Source organism: Agelaius tricolor, unplaced genomic scaffold (genome assembly GCF_023055355.1).
Source record: "Agelaius tricolor isolate 1412-34295 unplaced genomic scaffold, bAgeTri1.0.p SCAF_1, whole genome shotgun sequence".
Taxonomy (NCBI): domain Eukaryota; kingdom Metazoa; phylum Chordata; class Aves; order Passeriformes; family Icteridae; genus Agelaius; species Agelaius tricolor.
The window spans coordinates 852,835-878,287 of record NW_027269261.1 but is presented as its reverse complement, the minus strand read 5'-3'; the positions used below and the strand labels follow the sequence as shown (position 1 = coordinate 878,287).

At 42.7% G+C, this 25,453-nt stretch overlaps 1 protein-coding gene across 10 annotated transcripts in view; it reads left to right on the top strand.

The window, feature by feature from the left end:
• PLCB4 (phospholipase C beta 4) overlaps positions 1 to 25,453 on the top strand; it is a 178,212-nt gene that overhangs the window by 136,009 nt on the left and 16,750 nt on the right. For all 10 annotated transcript variants that reach the window (XM_071438822.1, XM_071439500.1, XM_071439323.1 and 7 more), the window contains 13 exons: positions 1,528 to 1,669; positions 2,388 to 2,472; positions 2,962 to 3,086; positions 4,998 to 5,049; positions 7,293 to 7,395; positions 8,958 to 9,122; positions 11,794 to 11,998; positions 15,700 to 15,788; positions 16,162 to 16,312; positions 19,008 to 19,057; positions 19,180 to 19,245; positions 19,593 to 19,708; positions 23,552 to 23,627. In XM_071438822.1, coding sequence (XP_071294923.1) covers positions 1,528 to 1,669; positions 2,388 to 2,472; positions 2,962 to 3,086; positions 4,998 to 5,049; positions 7,293 to 7,395; positions 8,958 to 9,122; positions 11,794 to 11,998; positions 15,700 to 15,788; positions 16,162 to 16,312; positions 19,008 to 19,057; positions 19,180 to 19,245; positions 19,593 to 19,708; positions 23,552 to 23,627 — 1,425 coding nt within the window. The remainder of the gene's footprint in view (positions 1 to 1,527; positions 1,670 to 2,387; positions 2,473 to 2,961; positions 3,087 to 4,997; positions 5,050 to 7,292; positions 7,396 to 8,957; positions 9,123 to 11,793; positions 11,999 to 15,699; positions 15,789 to 16,161; positions 16,313 to 19,007; positions 19,058 to 19,179; positions 19,246 to 19,592; positions 19,709 to 23,551; positions 23,628 to 25,453) is intronic.

The following is a 25,453-nucleotide window of genomic DNA, read 5'->3' as shown; positions in this document are numbered from 1 at the left end:
CCTTTGCTTGTAGGTGTGGGTGGATCAGGACAGTTAATTGAGATCAGCTGTTCTGAGCAGTCAAAGCAGGCACTTTAGGAGCCCTGGGCTTTAGGGGATGGGTGATCGGTTCTGCCTGAGTTAATGGCCTTTCAGAAGTTAAGACACTGAAAAGAACTGGTTTCAGTGAATAAATCTGGCCTGAATTTGACCTAAGCTCTATAAACAGCTATTGACCTAGTAACAACAAAGTAGAAAACAGGCTTTTTTTTTTTTTTTAAACACAGGGATGTGCTGTGGGCATATTTTAGGATCAGATTTGTGAAACCTCAGCATGCACATTTCTGAAAAGCAGTTGGGTTGAGCCCTGATGATCAGCATTAAAATGTGGTGTCAGTTCATGGGCTGCTGGAAGTTTAATTCAGTCCAAAATGCACATACAACAATGTGTACCTGGACTCATTCTGCTAACTCAGTCATTCTGTGCAGTCAGAAAATTGTGTTCCTTGTGACTATAATCATCTCATAGCAAGGCATAAGTGCTTCCGGTTCACGTGGGTTTCATTCTTGGGGATGTGCCACCATTCTGGTAAGTGGGTTCACTTTTCCTTTACTCTCCCACCTCAGGGAGTGAATGGGCTGCAGTATTGCAGGTTCTGTGAGCTGCATTTTCCTCCAAGGGCCTGGTACAGCTTCCTCTTCCTGACTGTTTCCTGAGTCAGTGATGGGGGAGAGCTTCTGCCAAGCCCCGAGCTGCAGTCTGAGTGTCTGAATACACTTTGTACTTCCCAGCTGGAGGTCACTGTCAGCCTACAGGCAGGTTTTTTGGTAGGAGAGCAACCGAAGATGCATGTGTGGGAAAAACATGATGAATTTGCAGAGATTGTTTAGCTTGACAGAGATTTTTTTTTCTTTTTTCATTTCAGTGAAAAGAATGTGTTTCAAACTGGTTTAGGGGAAGGCACATATTGGACAGGGAGAGCCAATTAAGAAATGCCTCCTGATGTGGGTTTCTAGCAGATGAGATACTTGTAGAAAACTCTTAAGTTCAGTTATAAATAAAGTGCATATTTATATAGGTGATGGATTGAGGTTTTTATCAGTTGAAGTGGATAAGAATATGAACTTGGTACTGTGTCTTCTACTGAGTGCCAAGTACACACAGTTTCTATCAGAAAATGCATATTAAATAACGCTTTTTGGAATTTATTTGACAAAGATGGATCATTATCTCCCGGTATTGTTTAGGCTGTTGGAATATTTAGCTTTTATGCCAGTGTTGTCCTACTAACTTCATGTAATATTTGCCCATTGCTTAGGAGCTTTTCTATCATCAGCCCTCTTGCATGCATCCTGCAAAATTGAGAGTCTTATCTCAGCAAGAAAATAAATTTTAACTTGTGACACTAAACTTCCACTTTTCTTGTATTAATTTGCACTGTCTTTAACCTTCTGCAGATTTGGCTATAATTTTGTCCCACCTTTGAAAAACCCAGCAGCAGTGTTTGCAGACAGAATTGGTGATTGTTCTTTTTAATGTGTTTCCAGGGTTTAGTAACTGTGGAAGATGAACAAGCGTGGATGGCATCTTACAAATATGTAGGTGCCACAACCAATATACATCCATATTTATCAACAATGGTCAACTATGCTCAGCCTGTAAAATTTCAAGGTTTCGATGTAGCAGAAGGTAACATAAAAGGTTGAATGAAATACAAGTATTTGCTTAACCTAGGTAGCTTTTTAATCTCTACATTTCCTGAATTTAGAAATAAAGGCATAAGACTTTGATAGTTTAATGACCATCATCAGTATGCTTGTAGACCTGTTTCCTTGGATGTGAAGCTAGCATGTAATTCCATTCGTCATCCACACGGAGTCACTCAGTTACTGGGAGAACAGGAAGCTGTTGAGGTTGGTTCTCTTCCGTGGGCCTTCCCAACTGAAATGCTTTTTTTTAGTTCATCTCTCTCTGCAGTTAGGTGAGCACAGCTGTCACAGTGGGCAGCAGTGAGCTGATACTGCACACCAGACAATTTATCATGTTGCTTTGCCTTATCTACCACACAGTGCAGGCTCTGAATAACAATGTTGTCCTAAACAAAAAAGGAAAATGTTGTTGATTTCCCAAGGAGAGAAACAGAGAAGCGAGTCAGAAATACTATGAAATTTCTCATTGCTGTAATTTGATTCTATGAAATTTCTCATTGCTGTAATTTGATTCTATGAAATTTCTCTTTACTGTAATTTGATTCTATGAAATTTCTTATCACTATAATTTGATTCTATGAGTAATAGATAATGGGGAAAGAGACCAAAAACTGCTGTGTCCTGCTGTTTATAGTGCATGATTTTGAATGTGATTCATCATTAGAGGTGTTTTAAAATGTCTTGTCTTTTCTTTCTAGAACGTAATATTCACCATAACATGTCCTCCTTCAACGAGTCTGTTGGACTGGGCTATTTGAAGACTCATGCCATTGAGTTTGTGAAGTATCCTTTCACCTCCTCATCCCACCTTCTTAGCAATCCTAAAATAAACCAGTGCACCTTTCTGCATTTAGTGTTTAGTCTACAAAGGGAAAGGGGCATTTCTCCTACTTCATGCAAGGAGTGATGGTGAGATCTGATGGTGAGATTTGATACTGAGATTTGACAGTGAGATTTGAAGACTCATGCCATTGAGTTTGGGAAGTATCCTTTGGTAGTGAGATTTGATGGTGAGATTTGAAGACTCATGCCATTGAGTTTGGGATGTATCCTTTCACCTCCTCATCCCACTTTCCTGCCAGTCCTAAAACAAACCAGTGCACCTTTCTACATTTAGTGTTGCATGTCTACAAAGGGAAAGGGGAAGTACCTCAGGAAGGAGAGATAGTGAGAGTAACAAGAGGAGTGTTTTGCTGTTGCAATGCTGGAGGTTATAGGCCATGCCTCTGCACCTCTGTGGTGTTTGTTTGATTTCCTTGATGGACTCCCCAGCTACAACAAGCGGCAGATGAGTCGGATTTACCCCAAGGGGGGCCGTGTGGATTCCAGTAATTACATGCCACAGATTTTCTGGAACGCTGGCTGCCAGATGGTCTCACTGAACTATCAGACCCCAGGTAGGCAGCAGTGACCCTCTCTCCTAAAGAATGGCCTGGGCAGTGACTGCCAGCCAGATGCCGTGGATTTGCTGCTGGCATTTCTGCAGGAAACAGACATATGGCTGAATAATGCAGCGGGGTGGGAGCACGGGAGCGTGAGACAAGGAGCAGTAAAAACAGCCATGCACAGAAGGAAAATTCCGTCCCCTTTTGTGGAAAAATAATGGAGCGCTGCATCTTTCCACTGAAATGGCTTTTATTAATAAAAAGTGTTAATTACAGGGAAATCGGTGCTTTCACAAAACACAGCTCTGGCACAGTTGGGTGCATGTCTGCAAAGCAAAGATGGAATGCACTGATTGAGATGGTAAAAAGTAATGACTGTGTGACAAATGCATTTCTAGACCAGTTGTTGGGAAGTGCTAGCAGTCATGTGCTCAGGTCTGAGATCCCAGCTGAGAGAATGATGCCAGGGAATGGAAATGCCCTCTCCACAGGGTGGTCTGAGAGGAGATGTACTGTTCCTGTTCAGTGAAGCTGTGAGTATAGCAGGGCAGGCTTTCTGCTGTTTTGACTGAGTTTTTAAATTTATCTGGGAATGTTTTCAGTCAGATATGTAACAGACCCAATTCCCATTGCCTTTCTCTGGCTGTGGCAGTGCTTTTGTGCTCATTTCCTTGTCCCTGAACAGTGTCTTTGGTACAGCAGACACTCCTCTTGGTCATCCCCTGAGTTCTGTCCTGCAAAGCTGTGCCCCAGGCTCACCAGCTGAGGAGGCAGGAGAAGGGATACACTGGAATCTGCTGCTTGTAGAGCGTTCAGTGGGCATGCCAGGGAGGCTGGAGCAGAAATACAAACCTCACTCTGCTCCCAGCACTGCCTCTGCCCACTGCATGTCATTCCCAACCCCTTTAAATTGCACATTAAGAGTAGCAGTTGTCTAAGTGGAAATCAGCAACTTTCCTGTGTTCCTCTTCTGTGATCCAGATGTGCTGTCAAGATGACTGAGGAAATAAAAGTTACAGCTGCCCAGTAACTCCAGTAATAACTGGTATGGGCATAGGACAATCTTGTATTTTGTATAACAGAACAGATTTTGTTCCCTTTGAAGGTACAATCAGTTGGGCAAGAGAAATACCTGTTTTGTTGCTAAAGCAGGAGGTTGTATTCTTGTGTAAGTAGAAAGCTATAGGAAAACATTTCATTTTTTCAGAGTTCTGGAGAAGGCTGGATGAGAGGGAGATTGTTACATGGTATGTGTTCCCCTAGCAGTGCTGTAACAGTGCACTCACTAAAACTCACATGCTTTTAAATGTTGAAACTAAGCAGTGCTGCTGTGATCTTTGTGGTTTCTTGGTGTGGTATTTTATTCAGCTAAGTCCTCAGAAAACCAGTGGGACATGCACCTCACCTTCTTTGAGACATCAGGCTGCAGGCAGCTTCATCAGAGGTGGTTGTCATTGTGATGGAATTCGTTCCTCAAGGCTGTCTCCTCTAGTATATTTGTTATTCTGAGGTTATTTGCACTGTTAAAGCTCCTGTATCACTCTGTTATTGAAGGTGATCTGCAGAAATGTAGATACTGATCTGCACTGTAAATACCAAAAGGTAGATGATGGAAATCCCATCCCAGGCACTTGGCATGTCCACAGCTGTTACCTCCCTGCCTGCCAAGTGTGTTTGAATTCAGGGAAATACTGTTTCCTAAGCCCAGCATGGACTTCAGCATGCTTGGTAAAGCTGTTACTCCTGTGAAAAAAATATGAAGTTTTCCTGTTGCTTCCTATTATTTCTTAGCTGTAGGTTTTATATGCATTAAACTAAACTTTTATTTAAACTTAGTATTCTGGAAAATCAGTCTTATTTTCTGATCTAGTTCATGATCTGCATTATTCAGCAGGAAAGTGAGTAAATTCTCTCTTTTGGCAGATTTAGCAATGCAGTTGAATCAAGGAAAGTTTGAGTACAATGGATCGTGCGGGTGAGTGATGTGATTTAAACTGTTGTCACTGTGCATCAGGGTCCTTCACTAAAGTTTTAATAAGATTTTGTCACTATTAATTATGTGTTACAAAAGGAAAATGGGATGCTAGGTGAGGAGTAGAAATCAGCAGAGTTCAGGGAGCATTATCCCCCAAAAGGAGGTATTCTAATGAGTATACTTTTAATTATGCCCAGTTTTTAAATGAGATCCAAGAGGCATTGTGTTCATATTATGAAGATCATGAATACTGTACACAGTTATTCAAATCCATCTCCACCTTCTGCTCTCAGCCTTTCTTTGAAGATGTGCCTCAGAGTGGAGATTCATTGCACAGTTCACAGAATTGCCAAATTTACTTGGACAAGTGGAATCTGAGTGCATAGGGAACATATTTTTAATCTGTGCACTCTTAATTGGAGCACAGATTTCACAGAGAATCCCGAAGTGTTTCATCTAAGCTCATGCTCATTATTTTTGCATGACAAAGGATGTTCAAGGAATGCTGATAGATTTTTCTCAAATGTTGATAGACCTTAATAGGACGGACTGGTCATTAGCAGCAGGAGAAAAGGAGAAGTTTAATGAATCACAGGAAATGCAGTCCAGAAACACATGAGAATCTGCAGACTCTTCCAGGGAAGGAGCTACTCTTTTACTGCTGCAGATCTTACTCAGAGAGAAAGTCTGGCTAGATGGAGCTTGGTAAAATTGCTCGTTTGCAGAATGGGCACAGAGTGCTTGGCCATGCCATGCCTTTATTGCAGCTGTGAGCACTCCAGGAGAGGCTCTTGGCTTTGACAAAGGTGCACTCTGCAATTTCAATCAAAACAACAAGAATAGAAGAAAACCAAAGCTTTCTTATGCCAGAGTTTGGTTCCTTTCTTGTTGGACCCACCAACTTAGTAAAAGAGTACCTGCTTAATTTTGCCAAAGTCTCTGAAGGACAGGCAAAGTTACCAACTAAATTCCTGGGTTCTTACATCAGTGTTTTGATAATAATGTAGTGGTAATGTTTGATATGCATTGTAAATGTGGTGGTGTTTCAGTCACAGAAGGGAAATGAAAAACTATTTCCTTCTGCCTGTACTCCTCTTTTCTCAGATTTGCAGCTTTCATGCTGATCAAACAAGGTCATTTCAGCATTTCTTATTGCAGCAGGCTGAAAACAGAGGCTAAGCAGAGTTAGTTCCCTTCTGCCCCAACCTGCTTTAAATTAACCAAATATTAAGAAATCACTTTTCTAATGGAAGGAAAACATTTTTAATGGAAGAAAAAAGAGTAATATTACTTCCAAACAGAAACAGTGTTATTAAGAAATGGATGAAAGCACTGACATTCTTTCCACTGGAATTTTTCTAGCCTTTTTTAATCCCTGAATTCTGTCTAGGCCTTTATCATATTGTGTACCAGTGATTCACTAGAGGCTAAGGGTGGATAAAAATTCATCTTCAAGCAGCTTTGTCTGTCAGGGTTGCAGAATTAGCAAGATTTTTCCAGTTGCACCTTTTCTTGCATCAGTGGAAGGGAATGTCTGTAATGTGCAGCCTTTCTGCAGTGACCAACTGCTGTTTCATTTTGGTGGCAGAATCCTTGGGTTTTGGTGCACCAGAGCACAAATTGGCTTCATTGATATGGTGATGCAGTGTGAGGTCCTCAGGGAGGCATTGTGAGTGTTATTGTGGTGGTACCTTTCATGCTGCTATAATTAACAATCTGTCAGCACTGACATTATCAGCTCTTTCCCCCAAGGTTTCGTAACCACAATGAAAAAATCAGCTTCAAGCTGAAATTTAGTGTATGAGTCTTGAACCATAAGGAGCTGCTTCATCTGGAAAAATAACATTGAAAAATCCCTCTGTGATTTTCCAAAGTGTTAAAGAATTAAAACAGATGAGAGCATCTGTGTTTTATTACATGGTGACTCCCTGCATTTTTTAACTGTATTATTCAGTTGTTTTGAAATGTCCTTGATTATATTACATTTATTTTTACCTTAAAATCCCAGATTGATTCCATCTCTCAGTAGCTGGTAATTCAAAATGAAAATTAGTGTTTATCTGTGTTCCAGACAACCATAGTACTTTCTTTTGCTTCCTCACACTTGCAGCTGGAATGAGTCTGTATTTTACACTGCTGTAGGGGAGCTCATTGTTTAAAGGCAGAACATCCATTTCATATGCATTTAATACCACTTTAATTTCCAGTCAAGGGTAATTTTCTCTTTTTCCCCTTGCAATAAGGTACCTACTAAAGCCAGATTTCATGCGACGACCAGACAGGACGTTCGACCCGTTCTCTGAAACTCCTGTGGATGGTGTTATTGCTGCAACGTGTTCTGTGCAGGTAAGGCAGCAGAGCCAGCTGCCATCACACCCAAGAGCACATTTAGAATCACCAGAAATTGGATATATGCACTCAATGTGCTTGGACTGTGCAGATTTCAGCACATCGGTTTCTTTTTTTTTTCTTTTTTAATATTGCTGGCTAAGATGCCTTTGTTTCCTTGATCTGAGTGGAATATGATAGAATTGGAAATGATGTGTTACTACACATTGTGGTGTTCTGACAGCCTTGGTGGTCTTTTTGAAATCCATGAGCCCACACAAACAGATAAAGGAGTGAAGTTCCTTCCCATGCACAGTATGGAATTGCACAGCATCACTTGTCCCCACAGAGCAGGGAGGAGTCTGAGCACACAGGGACAGGATATCTTCAAAATTATTGGAGAAAGATGTTGGTGTGAGGCAGGCCCTTTCTCTGGAGTTATCTGTGAGTAACAAAGTCCATAAAGCTCCTGCTGCAGTTCCACAGCATGGTCAGGTACCCAGTTCTGGGAGGAGGCTGACAATGGTGAAACCTGCTTGGTGAGCAAAAGACCTCACCTTTCATTTAGCATTTTTCATGTGCTGCATTTCAGTTTCACACCCTCGCTGGCCAAGCATTCCTCATGCATTCCAGATGTTTTCTTAAATGGTAATCAAAGCACAGCCCCTCCCAGAAGGAAGTGGGATCAGATGGTTCCTAGGTCATGTATTTTGACAGTTACCTTTCTTTTGTGACTAAAACTAGTATAAAATTCCATACAAATTTTGTAATTAAGGAGTTGAGTGGAGCAAAAGCCAGCAATGATACCCCTCAGCCACAAAACTTTTCAGATCTGTTATCCAGAGTGTTCTGCAGAAGGATGTTAGGTCATGCAAACAACAGGATCTGGAATGAGCTTAGGTCTGTGAAATCATGTTTCAGTCTTTTTCTTCCCTCCTTGCTTGTAGTAATGAAAACATTAGCTGTATTTTTAAATAATAGATCATCTTGGTGAAATAAAAATTTTCCCTGGAGTAATCACCTGCTGTGGCTAGATTAATCTTGACTTGGGGTGAAATGGCAACAAATCTTCATATCTCTAACAATACTGAGGAATCCTGTGGGGTTTTGGTTTTTTCACTTTTTAAGCATCCTGCACTTTCCAAACACATAATATGGAGTCAGACTGATTTGTGATCAGCTTCAAACCTTCACCCGAGTGAAAGCAGAGCAAGAGTTTCCTTTCACCTTTGTACTCAAGATCATAGAAAATTATAGAAATCATAGAAAAAAGTGCTTCTGAAGAGTGTTAGAAGTTGTGGAATAGCAGTGCCAGCTCTGGTTGTTCCATTCAGTGTTTTCATACATATATCTGGGAGACACTGCTGGCAGTACTATTTCAGGTGAAGGCTGTATTTCCATGTCTGATCCCAGGAGCTTTTCCAAGGAGGTGCAGTTTGAAATGCACCCTTTGCGCACGAGGAACTAAATGCATCTGTTAGCTGTAAACCATTTCTCGGAGCAATGTCAGTAAGAAATGACCTCCATTTCCCATATCCCTGCTCTGCAGCGCCTTTCCCTGCTCTGTTGCTGTGTTGCAGGTGATCTCTGGGCAGTTCCTGTCAGACAAGAAGATTGGCACCTACGTGGAGGTGGACATGTACGGGCTGCCCACGGACACCATCCGCAAGGAGTTCCGCACGCGCATGGTGATGAACAACGGCCTGAACCCCGTGTACAACGAGGAGTCCTTTGTCTTCAGGAAGGTAGGATGGCGTCTGTGCAGGGCCCAGCCTGCCCTGCTGTGCCCTGGCTGCCCTGCCCTCTGAGCCAGCCCTCCCTGCTCACCCAGACGAGTGCTGCTCCATGGCCAGGGTTCTAGGGCCCCGGTTGCCGCTGTGAACATGGAAAGCTGAAGGCAGCTTTCAGGAGCCTGCTTGGTTTTGCCTTGTTTTGGTTCTGTTTTCTTTTTGGTTTTGCTTTGGTTTTATTTTTCTAACGGATAACCTCTGTAGCTATCACATGATTTTTTTGTTGTTTTTGTTTCCATTTGGCTTTTTCCTCCCCTTTGCTTCCTCCTCCCACTTGGAGGTAGCCACCTCCTCTGTGACCATGCCTGTGTTCAAGGTATGCAGTCTGCTCAGAGTGAGCCCCGCTGGTGGACACCATCATTCCCTGGAGATTCCTTCTTCCCTGCCCTGGCAGTGGCTGCTATCTTGCACTGTTCCTTCAGCCCAGAGGGCAGGTGAGATGCTGCATCCAAAGCTAAGGTCAATGTCATTACATGGAAAAGTTGGAAGGGTGCTGTGTTCCTCAGGCGTGTTGCCAGCTCCCTCCTTCAGTGGTCCATGTGCATCATGTACCTTCTTCTTTATTTTTTTATTTTTTTCCAATACTGAAAGAAAAAACAACCCTTTTTTTCTTGGCATGGGGGATTTAAAGAGAGAGACCATTTGTCCGTGTTCAGTTTTTATCTCTCAGTCTTTATATATATGTGATACACACATATATATACACATTTATTTTATTTTTCTTCTGTTGCCTGGAGTTTCATCCAGACTACATGTGTTACAGTGCTGTCTTGGATAACATCTGTTTTGCTTACACCTGTTTTGTTGTCATGCAGAATTGTTGCTCTTTTATTCCAAAGTTCAGACTCCTAGTCCAAATGTCAGACTTTTTGCCGAGTGGTGATAGCTCTTCACACCTGGGTATATTACACACTTAATCTGCTTTCCTAACAGCATTGCCAGTTTTTAAGAGAAATTGAGTTGATGCAAGATTTTTTTCTGAACTCATATTCTGGAAGGAATGTGACTTCAGGTGCTTTCCTCTGTGTGTGAGGAGCACAGGGAAGATGCTTCATGTACAAGCAATGTGGCTGCCCATGGCTTGCTGGCCATGTGACCAGCAGCTGCTGCTGTCTGATTTCTTACATCAAAAGGGCCAGAAATTCCAGTGCAGCCTGTGTGCTGGGACATGGGTACAGAGGCTGAGGCCAGTATTTCTCATTACTGCTCTCCAGTGAGCAATCCTGTGGTCGCACACTCTCTTGAACTTGTAGATCAGCCAAGAGATTATTTTTCTTCACCTCAGGCCCTTATCATAGCTAGCAATGTAATCAGCATCCACTGGAGATCCAGCAGGTGGGTGGCAGGAACACAGCAGGAAGGATTCCCCCAGCTGGATATGCTGAAGGCACTGGGTGCACAGTGCTAAAAGATCATGAGAGGGTGGAAATACCTAGCAGGATGCCACAGAACAAATTAATGCAGAGGGAACAATAAACTCAGTCCCCTCCCTGGCAAATCTGTGTCAAAGAGCATCATGTAATGAAAGATGTGCTGGTCTGTGACCTTTAGGGGAAACATCTTACCTGCCCTGCTTGAGTTGCAGTGTTCTCCTCAGGCTGATGCTTAACCCCACACAGTTGTTCTCAGGTACTGTGTTTGATTGTTCTCCTGTCACGTTTTCTCATATTTATTTTAGTTAAAATAAGGTTTCAGTTGCTCTGACCTGGGTTCTGTGTTGTCCCTCTGTTGTGTTGAGGGGAGGAGGGAGCAGGTGCTGGTGGTGGCCTGTGCTGGGAGTGCTGAGCTGTAGTTGAGTAGAGCAGGATATCCGTGAGCTGCTCCCATGGGTTCAGAGACCAAGAGCAGCCTTTATTTTGTGCCCCCGAAGGCTGAGAATGGGAGTGGCAGGGGAAGGTGTAAGGGAGCAGGCAGACACAGCTCCCTGAGCTCTTCCCTTGTATCCCACAGGCCTTGGGGAGTAGCACCAGGGAGGGAAGGAGGGAAATCTGTCCCAGTCTATGACTGGGGTGGGCTGGCAGAGGAGCTGCACTCTGCTGGTCTGCCTCCTCTGGCTGCTGCATGCCCAGAGGCAGCCCCTGTGCTGCAGGGAGGGCAGGGGGGTCTCTGTTCCTGCCCTGTCAGCCCAGCTGGGCAGGGCCAGGAGGCTGCAGCATCCCTGCTCCCGTGCATGCCTTGAGCCATGTCCTGAGTGCAGCACACATTGCAGCAGCTCACACATCCCCAGCAGCCTGTGCTTGCACTCTCCTTGCCCTTTTGGATGCATCCCAAATCCCATCTCTCTGTCATAATTCCTCCTGATCCAGCACTACGTGCCCTTTGATTGCTGCCGTATCTGTCATTTCCCATGCAGTATTTACCTGCCTTCTTATCAGTGCCACCAGTCTTCAGTCATGAGAAATAAACACACAGAATATTTAGCTGGCATAACTGTGAGCTGCAGGATTCACATAACCTGAAATCTACCTGTTATTTAGGGTGAAAAAAGCCTTTCTAGGAAAGATTTCATTTTGAAACCTGGGCTCTTGCAGTGCTGGTAGTCTCTGGCACCGAGTTCACCCACGGGAGGCGGGGAGGAAGCTGCTCTGTCAGTGCCATTACATGTATGTGCTCTGTGGCTTTCCAGGTTATCCTGCCTGACCTTGCTGTCCTGAGAATAGCAGTGTATGATGACAACAACAAGCTGATTGGGCAGAGGATCCTGCCTCTGGATGGGCTGCAGGCAGGTTACAGACACATTTCCCTGCGCAACGAGGGCAACAAGCCCCTCTCTCTTCCCACGGTGTTCTGCAACATTGTGCTCAAAACCTACGTGCCTGATGGGTTTGGAGGTGAGAGCAGCCCTTGGCTCAGCGTGCTGTGGCTCTTGAGTGTTGGTGTGCAAGTCCTGAAGTGCTCCAGGGGCACTGTGCCAGCCAGAGCCCACGTGCAGTGCTGCAGGATGGGGAGGTTCAGGATTGGTAACTTTCTGTAGCTCCTTGGAACCTCTGCATATTGAGGAGAGAAATCTGCTTTTTGACCAAGTGCCTGTCTCTGTTGATGATAGAAGCATTAATGTACTAAAATGAGAAAATAATGTGGAAAATAAGCTACTACTACTTAGCTCCATTTGATTTTTTCTGTTGACAATTTAGAGTCTTTTATTTTATTACATATTTTCTGACATAAATGTCTGTAAGGTTAGGATGTACTTCATCTATATTGATTGGCCTATAACAATAGGCCAATCAATATAGATAAAGTACATGCAGAAACATAGTTTCTTTCAAACAAAACCAATTCTTTATTCTGGGGAAAATTGGTGTATTTTTGTAAAATGTCAGTGAAATAATTCAGCATCCAGAACCTCTCTGCATTTTTCTTCCCCAGTTTTACAAGTCTTTAGTGTGGTTTAATTGTTTTTGGGCTCTCAGGAAAGTTAATTTCATGTGAGCATTTCCATGATGAGGTTGCCAGAGCTGTGGTCATTTATACTGAGCAGTGGCAAATTGCCACTTGTGTGTGGGAGCACAGAGCTGAGAATAATCATTGCACCACTGAAACCTGTGTAATGCTTGAGTTCCCCCTGACAGAAAGGGCCTCTGCACCCCAGATGAAATTTGCTTGTGCATTGGACAATACATAAACCATTTAAAACTGTAAAGTAGGAATTGCACAAAATGCTGGAGCTCTGACTCTGCAGCAATTACCTCAGGGGTTGCTGATGAAACATATTGATCAAACCAATGCTTTTCTCTTCACAAAACCTATTTCCAACCTGCAGCCAGGCAAAGAATGGCTGCACTTCTCTGTGTGATTTCCACAGTAGAAACTGGAGGAAGGGAAGGTTGACCTAACCTGTCTTCAAGTCTCTGTTTGCTGGTGCTTATCCAGGCTTAAAAAAATTAACAGGCTGAGACTTCAGTAACATTTCATGGAAAAATGTTCCAGGAGCATTTGTATTGTTCACATGTGGAATCCTGGTTTCTGGCAAGTCAGCTGGAGGTTTGCCATGGGCCCTGGACCACCACTGTGCCATTGTGCAGCACATTTCATCCCCAGTATTTAACCACAGGGACTTTGTCTCCAGATAAATGTGAGCTTCTGCCTAAACTTGAGATTCTCAAGGGTAATTGACCCATCAGTCTAAGAGACATGTTTAAGTGTGCCCTTTAATTCTTACCTGAACTGAAGCTTTTGGCAGCAAATGACTCAGTTGAAATATTTTCTCAGCTAAGGACGTGCTTCTGATTTGGGATTGATGTTCTATGGCACCAGACTTTTCCTAAGAACAGAATTTAAACTTAGCACTGAGTTCCATGTGGCTTGAGCTGCTGAGTGTGCTGGAAGCACAAGGAGAAAGTATTTGTTTAATTAATTTTTTAAACTACATTCTGCACTTGCAGAAGTGAAAGACTTGTTTTCCAAAGAGAATTTCAACACCAGTTTAGAGTTTGCAAATTGTGTGCTACAGTGTCAGCAGTGCTGTGGGTGGTTTATTTGATAGAGGTGGGAAAGCATTGCTAGCCCTCAGTAACAGTGTTGTTACAGCAAAATGCTGCTGGAAGGGAGGGCTGGTGGTTGTAGTTTGCTGTCAGCCTGGCAAAAGCAGCCTCTGCATGGACAGGAGCTCAGTGAGCTCCATTCTGGCTCTGCTGCCCCTTCCCAGACAGGCTGTGTGTGCCTGGTGTATTTTCCTCCTTGATACAGAGCAGCAGCACGGTGAACACCTGGCAGTAACTTCTGACACCCAGGTGGAATCATTAGTATTCTGCTGGCATGGGGGTTTTAATTACTTATCTTCTGCAGTCAGCTGCTCATTGTTTTATGAGCCATCACTAGGATCTCCAGGGCTGTTTCAGCAAACCTGTAGGAAGGTAGAGCTGAAGTCAGTAGCTGCCTACGTTCTTTTTTCTTTCTTTTTTGTCTTTTTAACCTGTATGACTAAGATTTAAAATGTGCCCTGAATAATAACTAGAAAAGGTGATGCATTGTAGGCTTTCAAAGATGTGCTTTACTTTTTTATTTTATAGCTTTGCAATTTCTTGTGGTTTATTTGCATCAGCCCCTCTGTTCCCAATAAAACCACAATAATGGCACAAACTGATGCAAATGAAGCAGCATTCTCCAAATTTCTATTCTGGAGCTCTGCAGTGAGTAAGCCTGGCTGTCAGCTTGGTGGTGGGTGCCCTCTGCAGTGCACTCTTGCAGTGACTCTCAGAGTTGTGCATTTAATTGCAGCTCCCCAGCCCAGCTCACCTCCCTGGGAGAGGGAACAGCAGCAAGGACAGGGAGGGTCAGCTCCCCCAGAAGGGTTGAGCCTGGGGATGTGCTGGAGGGGTTCCTCACACAGCCCACAGGGGTGATGCTCTCCCAAGCACCGTGGGCATCCTCACCTGGCAGCTCCTGCCATCAGCTTCAGCTTCCAGATGAAACTGAGACATTTGCAGCACGCTGCTGCCAGGGTGGCCCTGGCTCTGCGCTGACAAGGACAAGAGGACATCCTTAATGGGTTAGGGAGAGGAGAAACACTCAGTGCTCAGCCACAAGCCATTGCCATGGCTAAAAATAAATCCTACATGGCTTTTGTCTGTGTGAAATAAGTTTCAGGAGACATCGGTGGGTCACAGCAGTTACTGGAGATGACCTGTTCATGTAGACAAACAGATCTCAAGTGCTGAGTGCTTAATACAACTTCTGTGGGAATGGGAGTCCTGTCTGAGCTGTGGCTTCAGAGGAACATTCCACAGAACAGCTCAGGTTGGGAGGGAGGTGATACAGCCCAGTCCCTACTCTGAACAACAAGTTTCTTGCCAAACCTCTTGATGGCTTGGATATTTTAAATTTTTTTTTTTTTTGACTGTTGGAGTTAGGAACAGAAAGAGATTATTTGATATGCATGTAAAAAATTGCTGGGACTTTGTCATGCTGTGAAGCTGTGCTTGCACATTTATCACTGCACTGGAAAACAGATTCAGTGATCTGTGTGGTACCCAGGGCTGTGGTACCACTGGTGGTCCTGTGTCATGTGCAAGATTCATGCCCAGAAAAGCCATTTCACAGCCTGCCATGTCCCAGACGTGGAATATCACAAAGGCTGCTGGGAATAGATTTACCTGATTGCTTTAATCCTCCTGAAACTGCTCTTTAGCTAGGAAATAGAGTGGCATTTTCTACAACTCCCTGCAGTCCTGAGTCAGTCAGCACCCCTCAGCCAAGGGACAAAGTTAGTGCTTTGTGGCTCAGGAGATCCCATCCTGGTCCCAAATTCTGCAATCAGTAACTGGGAGGAAGTTAGAGCAGTCTGACAGAGTTGCTGGGTTCTCCTAAATAAGGTTCTGGATGAAAACCACACCTTGGTGCATTAAGAGCTGTTCCATGTTCCAGGTGCTGTGGGAATAAGCACTTCCAGTCCTGCCAAATTCACTACAGAAAGCTGGACTCCTGTTGCAAGCCATGTCTCATAACAGCAGGGATAAAATAAAGCTTTTGTAAAGTACTCATTTCCAGATGCCTCCAAAGCTCACAAAAAGTTGATTTTTTTTTCTTACAGATATTGTGGATGCTTTATCAGATCCAAAGAAATTTTTGTCTATCACAGAAAAAAGAGCAGACCAAATGAGAGCTATGGGCATTGAAACTGTAAGTAGAATCAATGACAAACACAACCCATTTCTGTGCATGCTATGTTCTTTATTTAAAGTGAACTGGTCCTTCTCCAATCAATGCACCTTATCATTTCTCATTTTCAAATATAAGCTTCTTTGTCTGCCTTATGTCAATTACTGAAATACTGACTGGCTTTTCGTGGATCACATTAATACCTCCTTTAGGAGGAGAGATTTTAATAAATGGGGACCAAGTTGTATTTTAGTAAGTACCTACTTGGAATAGGTTACAAATGCTTTACTGTAATTTCATTATGTTTAAAGTAAGCCACTGAGAAATGTTCCCAGCTTTTTACACTACAAAAAAAGGCAAAAGAACAGTGAGTGTGTTCTGATGTCTCTTCCAGAGTGACATAGCTGATGTACCAAATGACACTTCCAAGAACGACAGGAAAGGGAAGGCCAACAATCCCAAAGCCACTGTGACTCCTCAGAGCAGCTCCGAGCTGCGGCCCAGCACCACCGCGGGCCTGGGCTCTGGCACCGACGCCAAGAAAGGTACCCAGGTCCTCCTGTGCCCTGAGGGGCCACAGAGCCTCCCAGCAGCACTCACAGTCAGCTTTCATGCTGGGGCTGCACTCCTTCTTAGCACCCTGCCATTGGGAGGTGTCTCTGGCTCACTGCAAATGAATGCATTGTGTTGCTGAAATGCCTGTGTAGAGGCATTTATTTCACAAAGTGCCCTCTTGGTGTAGCTGCACACCTCTGGTAAGCAGCTAGGGGTTTATTTTATCTGTGTATTGTACACATAACCTGCATGGCTCTGGGAATGGTTTACTAGTAAGGATTCCTGGAGGAGTGCCAATAGGAGTGACTATTATCTGGCATAGTCCACAGAAACTCTTCTGCTTTTTTTCTCCCCTCACAAATCCCTTGGCAGGGTTGCAGAGTTAAGTAATTAAAGGTATTTAGAATTCACTGGAATCTGTAGAGATTTCCCAACAATTAGAAATGTTTTCACAGTGTGGTTTTACTCTGAATAGTGATTATGGAAATGGCATGTTTATTGGGGAAAAAAATTTAGATGTGCTCATTTATAAGTGAGTAAGTATTTTTTCCTAACTCTTCACCATTCACTCTACAAAGTCATTTTATACAGTCAAATGGGATTGTTTCTCCCATATCATCACAGGTAATGAAGATTAAGTGAGAAAGCAAATTTGTACAGCTGAATGAAAGACAGTAAATATTTCTGTGGGTGGGCCACGAGAATTAGGATGTGGCTCTCTCACTCATCCAGCTTGGCCCAAGGGTATTGCCAGGAGGGAGGAGGAGCACAGAGGGCTCTTGGTCTCAAATTTAAGCCCACATGGCTGGGTACACTCTGGGGATCTCCTGAGAACCCAAGTGCCATTTCTCTGGAGTCACTTGGCAGTGAATCAAATGCACCTGAACTCCTGTTGTCTCTGGCACCTGAACTCCTTCAGAAGTTCTTCCCTGGTGTGACCCCCAGGTCACTCCATGCAGTGAGGCATTTACATTTCACGTGTCATGACCAAGGTGCACAAGTGTTATTGTTAGTGTGCATTAATCAAGCTTGAAATTTGCTGGGGTTGACAACAGATCCCTGCTGGCCATGGAGCCAGACCTGGACAGCTGAGGAAATGTTCTGTGTAGTGGTTCTATGCAGTAAATGCTTTAAATAAAATCCTGAGGAAGCCTGCTTAGAAACCCAGCAGCCTGATGCAGGCCTGAGGTCTCAGTGCCTGACACTCTCCTGACTGCAGTTTTCATCCCTATTCTTGCATGTTAAAATAGAGCTGCTCATTTCTATGTCCCATGTAAGGATCCTTATTTTGTGTTTCTTATCTCTGTGATTTACTAGGATCTGAATAATTCGACCACTGTTAAAATACACAGCTCATCTTGCTGTTAGAAATTACTTGAGCAGCAAAATGGGGAAGGCTTTCAAATGCACAAGAATGTGGGGTTTTGGTCCCAGATTTTCAGTAAGAGTCAAGTCACTTGTGGTTTTGAAAACTTCAGCCTCTATCTGTGCCTGCATCTGCTCCTGTCTCATTTACTAGACTAATGTTGATACCATACACTTGAGCAGAGTCTTATGCTCCTAAGAAAAGAAAATATTCATATTCCCTAAGGAGATTGCCTACCTCTCCCCCCCCCCACTTTTTTTTTGCCTTTTCCAGTGTCTGAGCATTTTCCAGTTAAATTCACCTTAAAAGCCAGAAAGTCCTTTTCAAGGCAAGGGAAATCTTACAGTCCATAGACATTATTAAGAGCAGTTAACTAAATATGTTTGCAGTGTATTTATGCACAGGCCAACATTTCTGTGTGAAACCTCAGGAAAACCTGAAAATTACAACTCTCATGGCATTGTAGTGACATTTTTATTAACACTTACATGTAGGATGTGCTTAGTAGTTTTCAAAAAGCCCTTAATATGTCACAAAGCATTTATTAAAGTATAAACATTAAACAAGATCAGGTTTTGTTTGCATTGCAGTTAAAGTGACCAAAACATTTTCATTAATTTCATTTTCATTCTGCACAGTACTGTTAGTCTTGTGTGATTGAAATTTTATCAGAATTTTCACTTCTTTTGGTTTTCTGTTTCTCCTTCATTTTTTAACTCTCCTTTAGTCTTGGAGCACACTTCTGCTCCTTCTCCCAATGCCTGCTATTAAGCAACGTGCAAATTTTATTTCTGTTACCACACGGGGTGCAAGTTGATTTTCCCTCCTGTGTTTTAACCCGAGGAGAAGCACACCTAGCCCCAGTTTTGTAGTCATGTAGAGCCCTACAAAAGAAAATTCCCTCTGCAAGAAGTGGTGCCAGAGCAATCTCCAGCTAGGGACCAAAATTCTGAAGGTGTTTTAATATTCATAAATGGTTTGCTGTGTTTGCAAAAATGACCTTTTTTAATTCTTAGGTTGCTGTGTTTTGGCACTTCAGTCCAGAACCATAAGAGATTAAAATACACTCATTGATTCAATTCTTTTTCCACAAGGCAATTGATTGAAGAGTCCATGGGAAAAGGAAATTACTGTATTTTAGCTAGATCTTGATGAATAATTTTCTCATTAACCTGTGATTATTTTTTTCATGTGGTGAAAAACATTACTTAATTAATTGTTAAGTTAAATGTAGGTTGCTGTGGTAGAACTCAAATTTTGAATATGATATATAGTAGTATGTATGAAGTTTTAGATAAACTGTATCAATACCTTCCCAGGTATAGACCTTATTCCTCAAGTGAAGATAGAAGATTTAAAGCAAATGAAGGTAAGTATTGACACAAGCTTCTCAGGAGGTGCTCCTAATTTTTGTTTTAAGTAGCCAGGATTTTACCTGGTTAAATTCAATATTTAACCACAGAAGAATTGATCCATCTTCTCTTTCTTCAGGCTTATATAAAGCATTTAAAGAAACAGCAGAAAGAGCTGAATGCCTTAAAGAAGAAGCATGCCAAGGTATGATCAATCAGAGTTCTCTGAGCCTCATTTTAGGCAGTTGCTCACTAGCACAGGCAGTTCCTAATTCAATTTTAGGGGAAGACTTAGGGATGGTAGCTGGAGTCCCAAGACAGGCAGGTATGTTTTACATGCACTGAAATGTGCTGCAGGGAGCACCCTTCCCCTTGGGCAGCCCTTTGTGTGCGTGCCTGAGGCTGGGAGCACCTTGTGTGACCCATCAAACACCCAAGGCTCACCGTTCCATTGTCAGCACTGGCCATTTGTACACTGATATTTCCTAGGCTGTAAGGAAATTGCCCATCAAATATCCAGTGACCTAATGGTAGGGCCCTGCTGTTTTCCAGGAGCACAGTGCCATGCAGAAGCTGCACTGCACACAGATTGACAAAATAGTGGCCCAGTATGACAAAGAAAAGGTGTCATATGAGAAAATGTTGGAGAAGGCAATCAAGAAGAAGGGGTAAGATTTTTTTAAATTATTTTTTCTTTAGATTTAAAATAGGTTTGATCTCTTACGCTATTGTGGTCTGTAATAAAGTGTTCATAAAAAAGGGCATGGCAGCTTGAAGCAGCATCATACTTCAGCCTGAGAATGAGCTCTAGCAATGGTTCATAAATGCTGGACTCACTCTGCCTTTCTCCAGTCTTCTGCTGTCAGAATTTTAAAACTGAAAGCAAAGGATTTGCCTCTAATTTTATTTCTGTGTTCTGGGTGATCTCATGCACTCCCCAGGCAATGTCACTGTTGTGTTCAGTGAGAGCACACTCAGGTCCTCAACAGCTCTAGTCACCAGAAAGTGGCAATGTTTGGATTTTAGGGGAAAAACTGGCTTTTAAATCCTGAATGTTTGAGAATAATAGATTCTTGCTGTGCTGTTGAGTTGAAGTTTCTTTTTGACAAAAAACTTACAAATCCTCAGCAGAGATAAATGAGTCTTACCCCTTTGCCTGGGGTGGAGTTGTTTTGACTTGCACAAGCTGATGGGACATTATCTGAGTCTCCTGTTTGTCCCAGAAAGGTTCTGGAAGATGCTGATGACTTCACTAGAATTCCTAATTCTAATTTGGAGCTCAGTGGCAGGACCTGCTGCTGCCTTGCTGCTGCCCTGGCAGCAGTTTCTGCTCTCCACCTTTTCCTGTGTCACTGGAATTTCATTGAGACAGCAGGAGTTACTTGAGTTCCATACCCAGCTATGCTAACAGTTGCTCCTAATTTCATATTGTTGTCAGCTGGCAACAACAGCTGGCAGCAGCTCCCTCACTGAATACTGAACATAGATGCCTGTTTGGCACTGGATTCCTCCAAGAATGCTTTTTCTATAAATCACTTGGAATGGTGGAGGGGTCTTGAGTGCACATGTTGTAAACTGCCAAAGGAACAGAAGCAGGACTGTCAGAAGTAAACAAGGTAAGGAAAATTCTCCTCACTGAATTATTGAAAGCTCACAGTTCATGCTGTACTTTTGTTGTTCAAGACAGGAGAGCTGTAAGCACACAAGTACTTATAATCTATGAAGTTTCTTCCAGAAAATCACTACTTCTCCAGGCAGAGAGGGGACAGCTGCAGGATTGATTAATTTAATGTTGCTTTGATTCAATCTCATTGAATATAACACAGAAGGTTACTGATACAGCTGGATTTTTGGTTACAGTCAGGTTATTTCCTACAGTGGCAGAGAAGTGAGCTCTGGGCCTTGCACCATAATTATTGTGGGGGCAGAAAGGTTTCCCTGAGCTCTGGTATTTAAGAATCTCAGTGTTCTTGTTGGCCTGGGAAGGAGCCAGTGCCTCTGCCTGTCCAGCCAAAACAGCCAAGGAAGGTGTGCCAGGAAGTTCAAGGTGGAAGTGGCTGTGTCTGTGCAATAAATACGGGGAAATCCTGGAGAACAGTGCTTTCCAGATCACCCCAAAAGGGGACAAGTATCAGAGCAGTCCACAATTTGATTCACAGTTTGAGGTGACTTCATTGGCTGCCTGCAGCATCTTTTTTTAATTTTATAATGCATGGACACCAAAGCCTTTATGCTAGTTTCATATTATGAGTTAAAAGTAAAACTGGAGATGACCACTCCAGAAGAAGCTCCAGTGCAAGGCCAGACACTATTCCTTACCCCAGTTCCATGCTTCCATGGACTCCAGAGCTCCCAGTCGCCTGACAGCTCTTTCAGTTTTACAACACTAACTGTGTGCATCTGATGAACAGCCAAATCAGAATCAGTACAGACTTGCTGTGAAAACACTTTTTAATGCCACAGCAAAATATTTTGAGGGCTTTCTCCAGGGTGAGCCCTGAAAGCCCATCCTGCAAAGTACTTATGCCCAGCCCAGCTGTGCAGGGTATTAAAGGACATGCTCAAAAGTGAATGAACTGGCTGACACTTAGACATTTTATTCAGCTTAAATGACCTGATGAATCCAGAGTCCTGGGTTCAGTGGGTACAGGACATGCTCCATTTCCTTGGCTATCATTCTGGAGCATTTGCAAGGAATAAAAATTGTAAGAGAACTTGTAGAACATGTTTTCAAGGCATTCATATTGAAATTGTCAGATTATTTCCTGATAAAAAGGCCTTTGATAGGTGTAAAGACAGCTTTCTCTTTTGATCTTGTTGTGCACTTTTTTTATGGTCCATTTCTGCCACATGGTGTGACAAATGCCAACTGCATATTGTTCAGCAAAGTAGGATTTTTTTAATTACATGCTAATTCACTGACAGATGGACAGGATTTTGCTCCCTGTGCTATTTCTGTCATGCACTTGAAATGCTTACAAATCCCAGAGGGGCATATGGGAATAGGTATGGTTGTGTTCCCACTCTGAACTGGAGTCAGGGCACATAAAGATCCTTCTGGTTGATTGGACTGCCCAGAAATCCAAGTGTGTGTGTGTGTGTGTGTGTGTGTGTGTGTGTGTATGTGTGAGAGAGAGCTTGGTAGGTGACCCTGGATTGGGCTGGCCCTTGCTGTTTGTCCCCAGCTGTGACTCTGTGGTTCAGCCATGGGCTGTGCCACCCCAGCTGGGGACAATCCCACTTTCCATTATTCCCAGGCTCCAAACGGGCTGGGAACTGCCTTGGCACGGGATGAAAGCTGTTTCCAGAGGCAGGATCAGCTGCTGGTTTGGATGGCTGGGATTCTAAGAGTCCAGTGATTGAACCAATGAGGCTGTTTTGGGATGAAGTATGTCTGATTCACACCTCAGAATCAGTGTCTTCATACTGATCACCAAACCAAACATTCCATGGCAGCCACACCCTGATCCCAGTGTTATCAGAGACACTTCCCTTTCAGCTGCTGGGCTTTTCAGGCACAGGTAACAGTGGCCAGAACCTCTCTCTATGACTTTAGATTGCTTCCAAAGTGTCAAATCAGTGTTAGAAATACCGACAAAATTTCCCTTGCTCTGGGTAGAAAATACATGACTGGTGGCCCTTGGGAAAACAAGACACACTATTTTCAGTAAGGGCTTTCCTGGTACTGTTTGATGATAAAATTTTCTGCTAATTTCCATAAGTTTAGCCATACTTTGATATGAAAATAGGATTTAAACTTGTTAAGAGTTTAATAAATCTCCTCTTCTGGAGCAAACATGGATTAATGTGGCTGCAGTCAGCAATGACCATCATTACCAGGGCCAGCTGCAGCTGATAAATGAACATGTCCCTGTCCAGACACAGAGCTGCATCACTCTGCAGCAGTGGTGATCCAACTCAGAAATGTTACATTGCTGTCCAGACAGACTTCTCTCAAAATGCTGTTTTATTCCAGTAATAATTCAGGCCCCTCCTTTGCATTCACTTATTCTCACAGAGGGACACCCACACTTTCTGTAGGTGTCCAGATTTAGTGCACCCACATCACCCTGGGAGGTAATTATTGAGATTGTATGGTTTTCTCTGCCTCAAACTAAATGTAAGTAACCAAATTACTTTAAAAACAGAGTCTGAAATCATGGCAAGGATAGGCCTGTAAGTTTTCAGGCAGAAACTGGTTTCTCTTGGCAATGTATTATAAGCCTGGAAAAGGAACAAAGTGTCATAAATGGAGATGCCTGACACATCCTCAGCAACAGAATAATTACTGGGCCAATCTAGAATTAATCATGTGGTGTTTGAATTGACTGATCATTAATCCAACAATATTTTGGAAGTTGTGAATGGATTGCCAGAAGAAATAATTTCATTCCAATACGGTGCAGCACTTCAACTTTGATTAACATTTTAATTAGTAAGTGCTGACTGAATGGGGAGATGTTTAACTTGTGGCACACATTTGCAATTTTTCTTTTTTTTTTTTTTTTTAGAGGAAGTAATTGCGTTGAATTGAAGAAAGAAACGGAAATTAAAATTCAGACACTAACATCAGATCACAAATCTAAGGTAAGCAAACAGCCAATTTTAACACATGCAACTTCTGGAAGAGAGATTTTGAGACCCAAGTGGTAGTTAATTTTCTTGGAAGCATATGAATAATTTTCAGCAATAATAACACGTTGAAAAGAATGGGAGTAATTGAGTGTCTAAAAGTGTTTCTTAAAAATTTTTTTAAAGCAACATCAATTTCCTGCTGTTTTGAAATTTTTGAAGAAAGTACTATATTCATGCCTCGTGAAGTGAAACTGGACATTTGTGTCAGCTCTAGTTAAACAAAGAGAATATGTTATATGAAATTTGGATGCTAAACACATTCCCGAAATACATACATAAAGAAGTCTCTATTTCATTTTCCATCATTGTTGCCTTGGCATTGGTATTCAGTTTCTTCGGGAATGAGGAGCCCAAGCTGCTCTTGAACCAAATGCCTTCTTATTTCTAGTGTTCTTATTTCTAGTGCCTTCTTATGTCTAGTGTTGTTTTGTTTTGGTTTTTTCCCATGGCTTTGTTGCTTTGTTTTTTCCAAGGTCCTGGGGAATAACAGTGCCTTGGGACTCAGCCTCAGCGGATTTGCAAAAGCTATTCCCAACTCCTGGCTCCCCTGGAGCTGCTCAGAGCTGTTTCCTCTGTCCTTTTGTCCCTCTGCTGTGTCCACTGGCTTCCTGTCCCTTTGGAAGGCTTATCCAGGACCTGCTGACAGCTTTGCAAGCTGGCCAGACTAGGGGTGCCAGGGACACCAGGAGCTCACCCATGTACAAAGTCAGCTGGAGGGAGGGCAGTACTGGAGACTGACCCCAGTAAAAGCTGAAGCCTTTGAAAAGAATTGGACAAGAACAGAAAATACACACGAGCACAGTCACATCTTTGGGGCTAGAAGAAGTTAATTTTTATCTTGCCTTCTTTGAACTTTATTCTCTGGTTTTATTATTTCATGGGGAGAAGATCCTCATTTTCTAAACAAGGTTTGCTTCCTGCTGCCCTCTCAGCTGTAGATGTGGCAAACCCCCCAGGAACAAAACCTAAAGGACTCTGTTATCTCTCTATCTTCTTCCCCTATGAAAGTCCAGAACCCTTTCCTTAAATAAAAGCAAATTTTAAGTTAAGTCAAAAAAACAAAAAAATTAATTCCTCTCTTAGTGAAACAAACTCTCTGAGGAGCACTGGCTCCCAATCATCCAGACATGAGTTGCAAAACTCATTTGAAATTACATTACTCAGAAATCTATTTGCTCTGATCTCTCTCTCACCTGAATCACTCATAGTCTGGAGTTAGGTGTCATTTGTACACAAGGAACATCCAAATGTTCATTAATCTTCCAAATCCAATAAATGTGACTCATGTTCTCCCTTTCCACGAATATATTCAGTTTCTGAGCCCTGTTCCTTTCAAACTCCTGCTTTCAAAATGGTTCCCTTTAATTTAATCCATACCTGGAAAAAAAAAGATTGATTTTTTTGTCCACTCCCATGTCAGGTTTTAGGATGACATTTTGAAAGGAGACTTAAATGTAAGATTTGAAATGTAAGACTTCAATATAAGACTTGAAATTTCAAGCTTCTGATTATTGGATAATTCCCAAAGAACTCCTCTGCAAGTCATCCCCCTCTGAGGATTCCTCTAATGATTTTCAATGTCCTGCTCACTGTAGTTCCATCAAAATTCTCCAGATTATTCACCAACCTCTTTTGTTTCACCTGCTATATGTGGCCCCTTGAATTATTCCTGGAGATCATTCAAAGTTTGCAAGCAACAGGTTGGCAAATAGTGCTCAAGACCATAGGGAAATTAACTCTTATCTTAGATGAAGGTAGGTGCAATTAAATTAGATTAA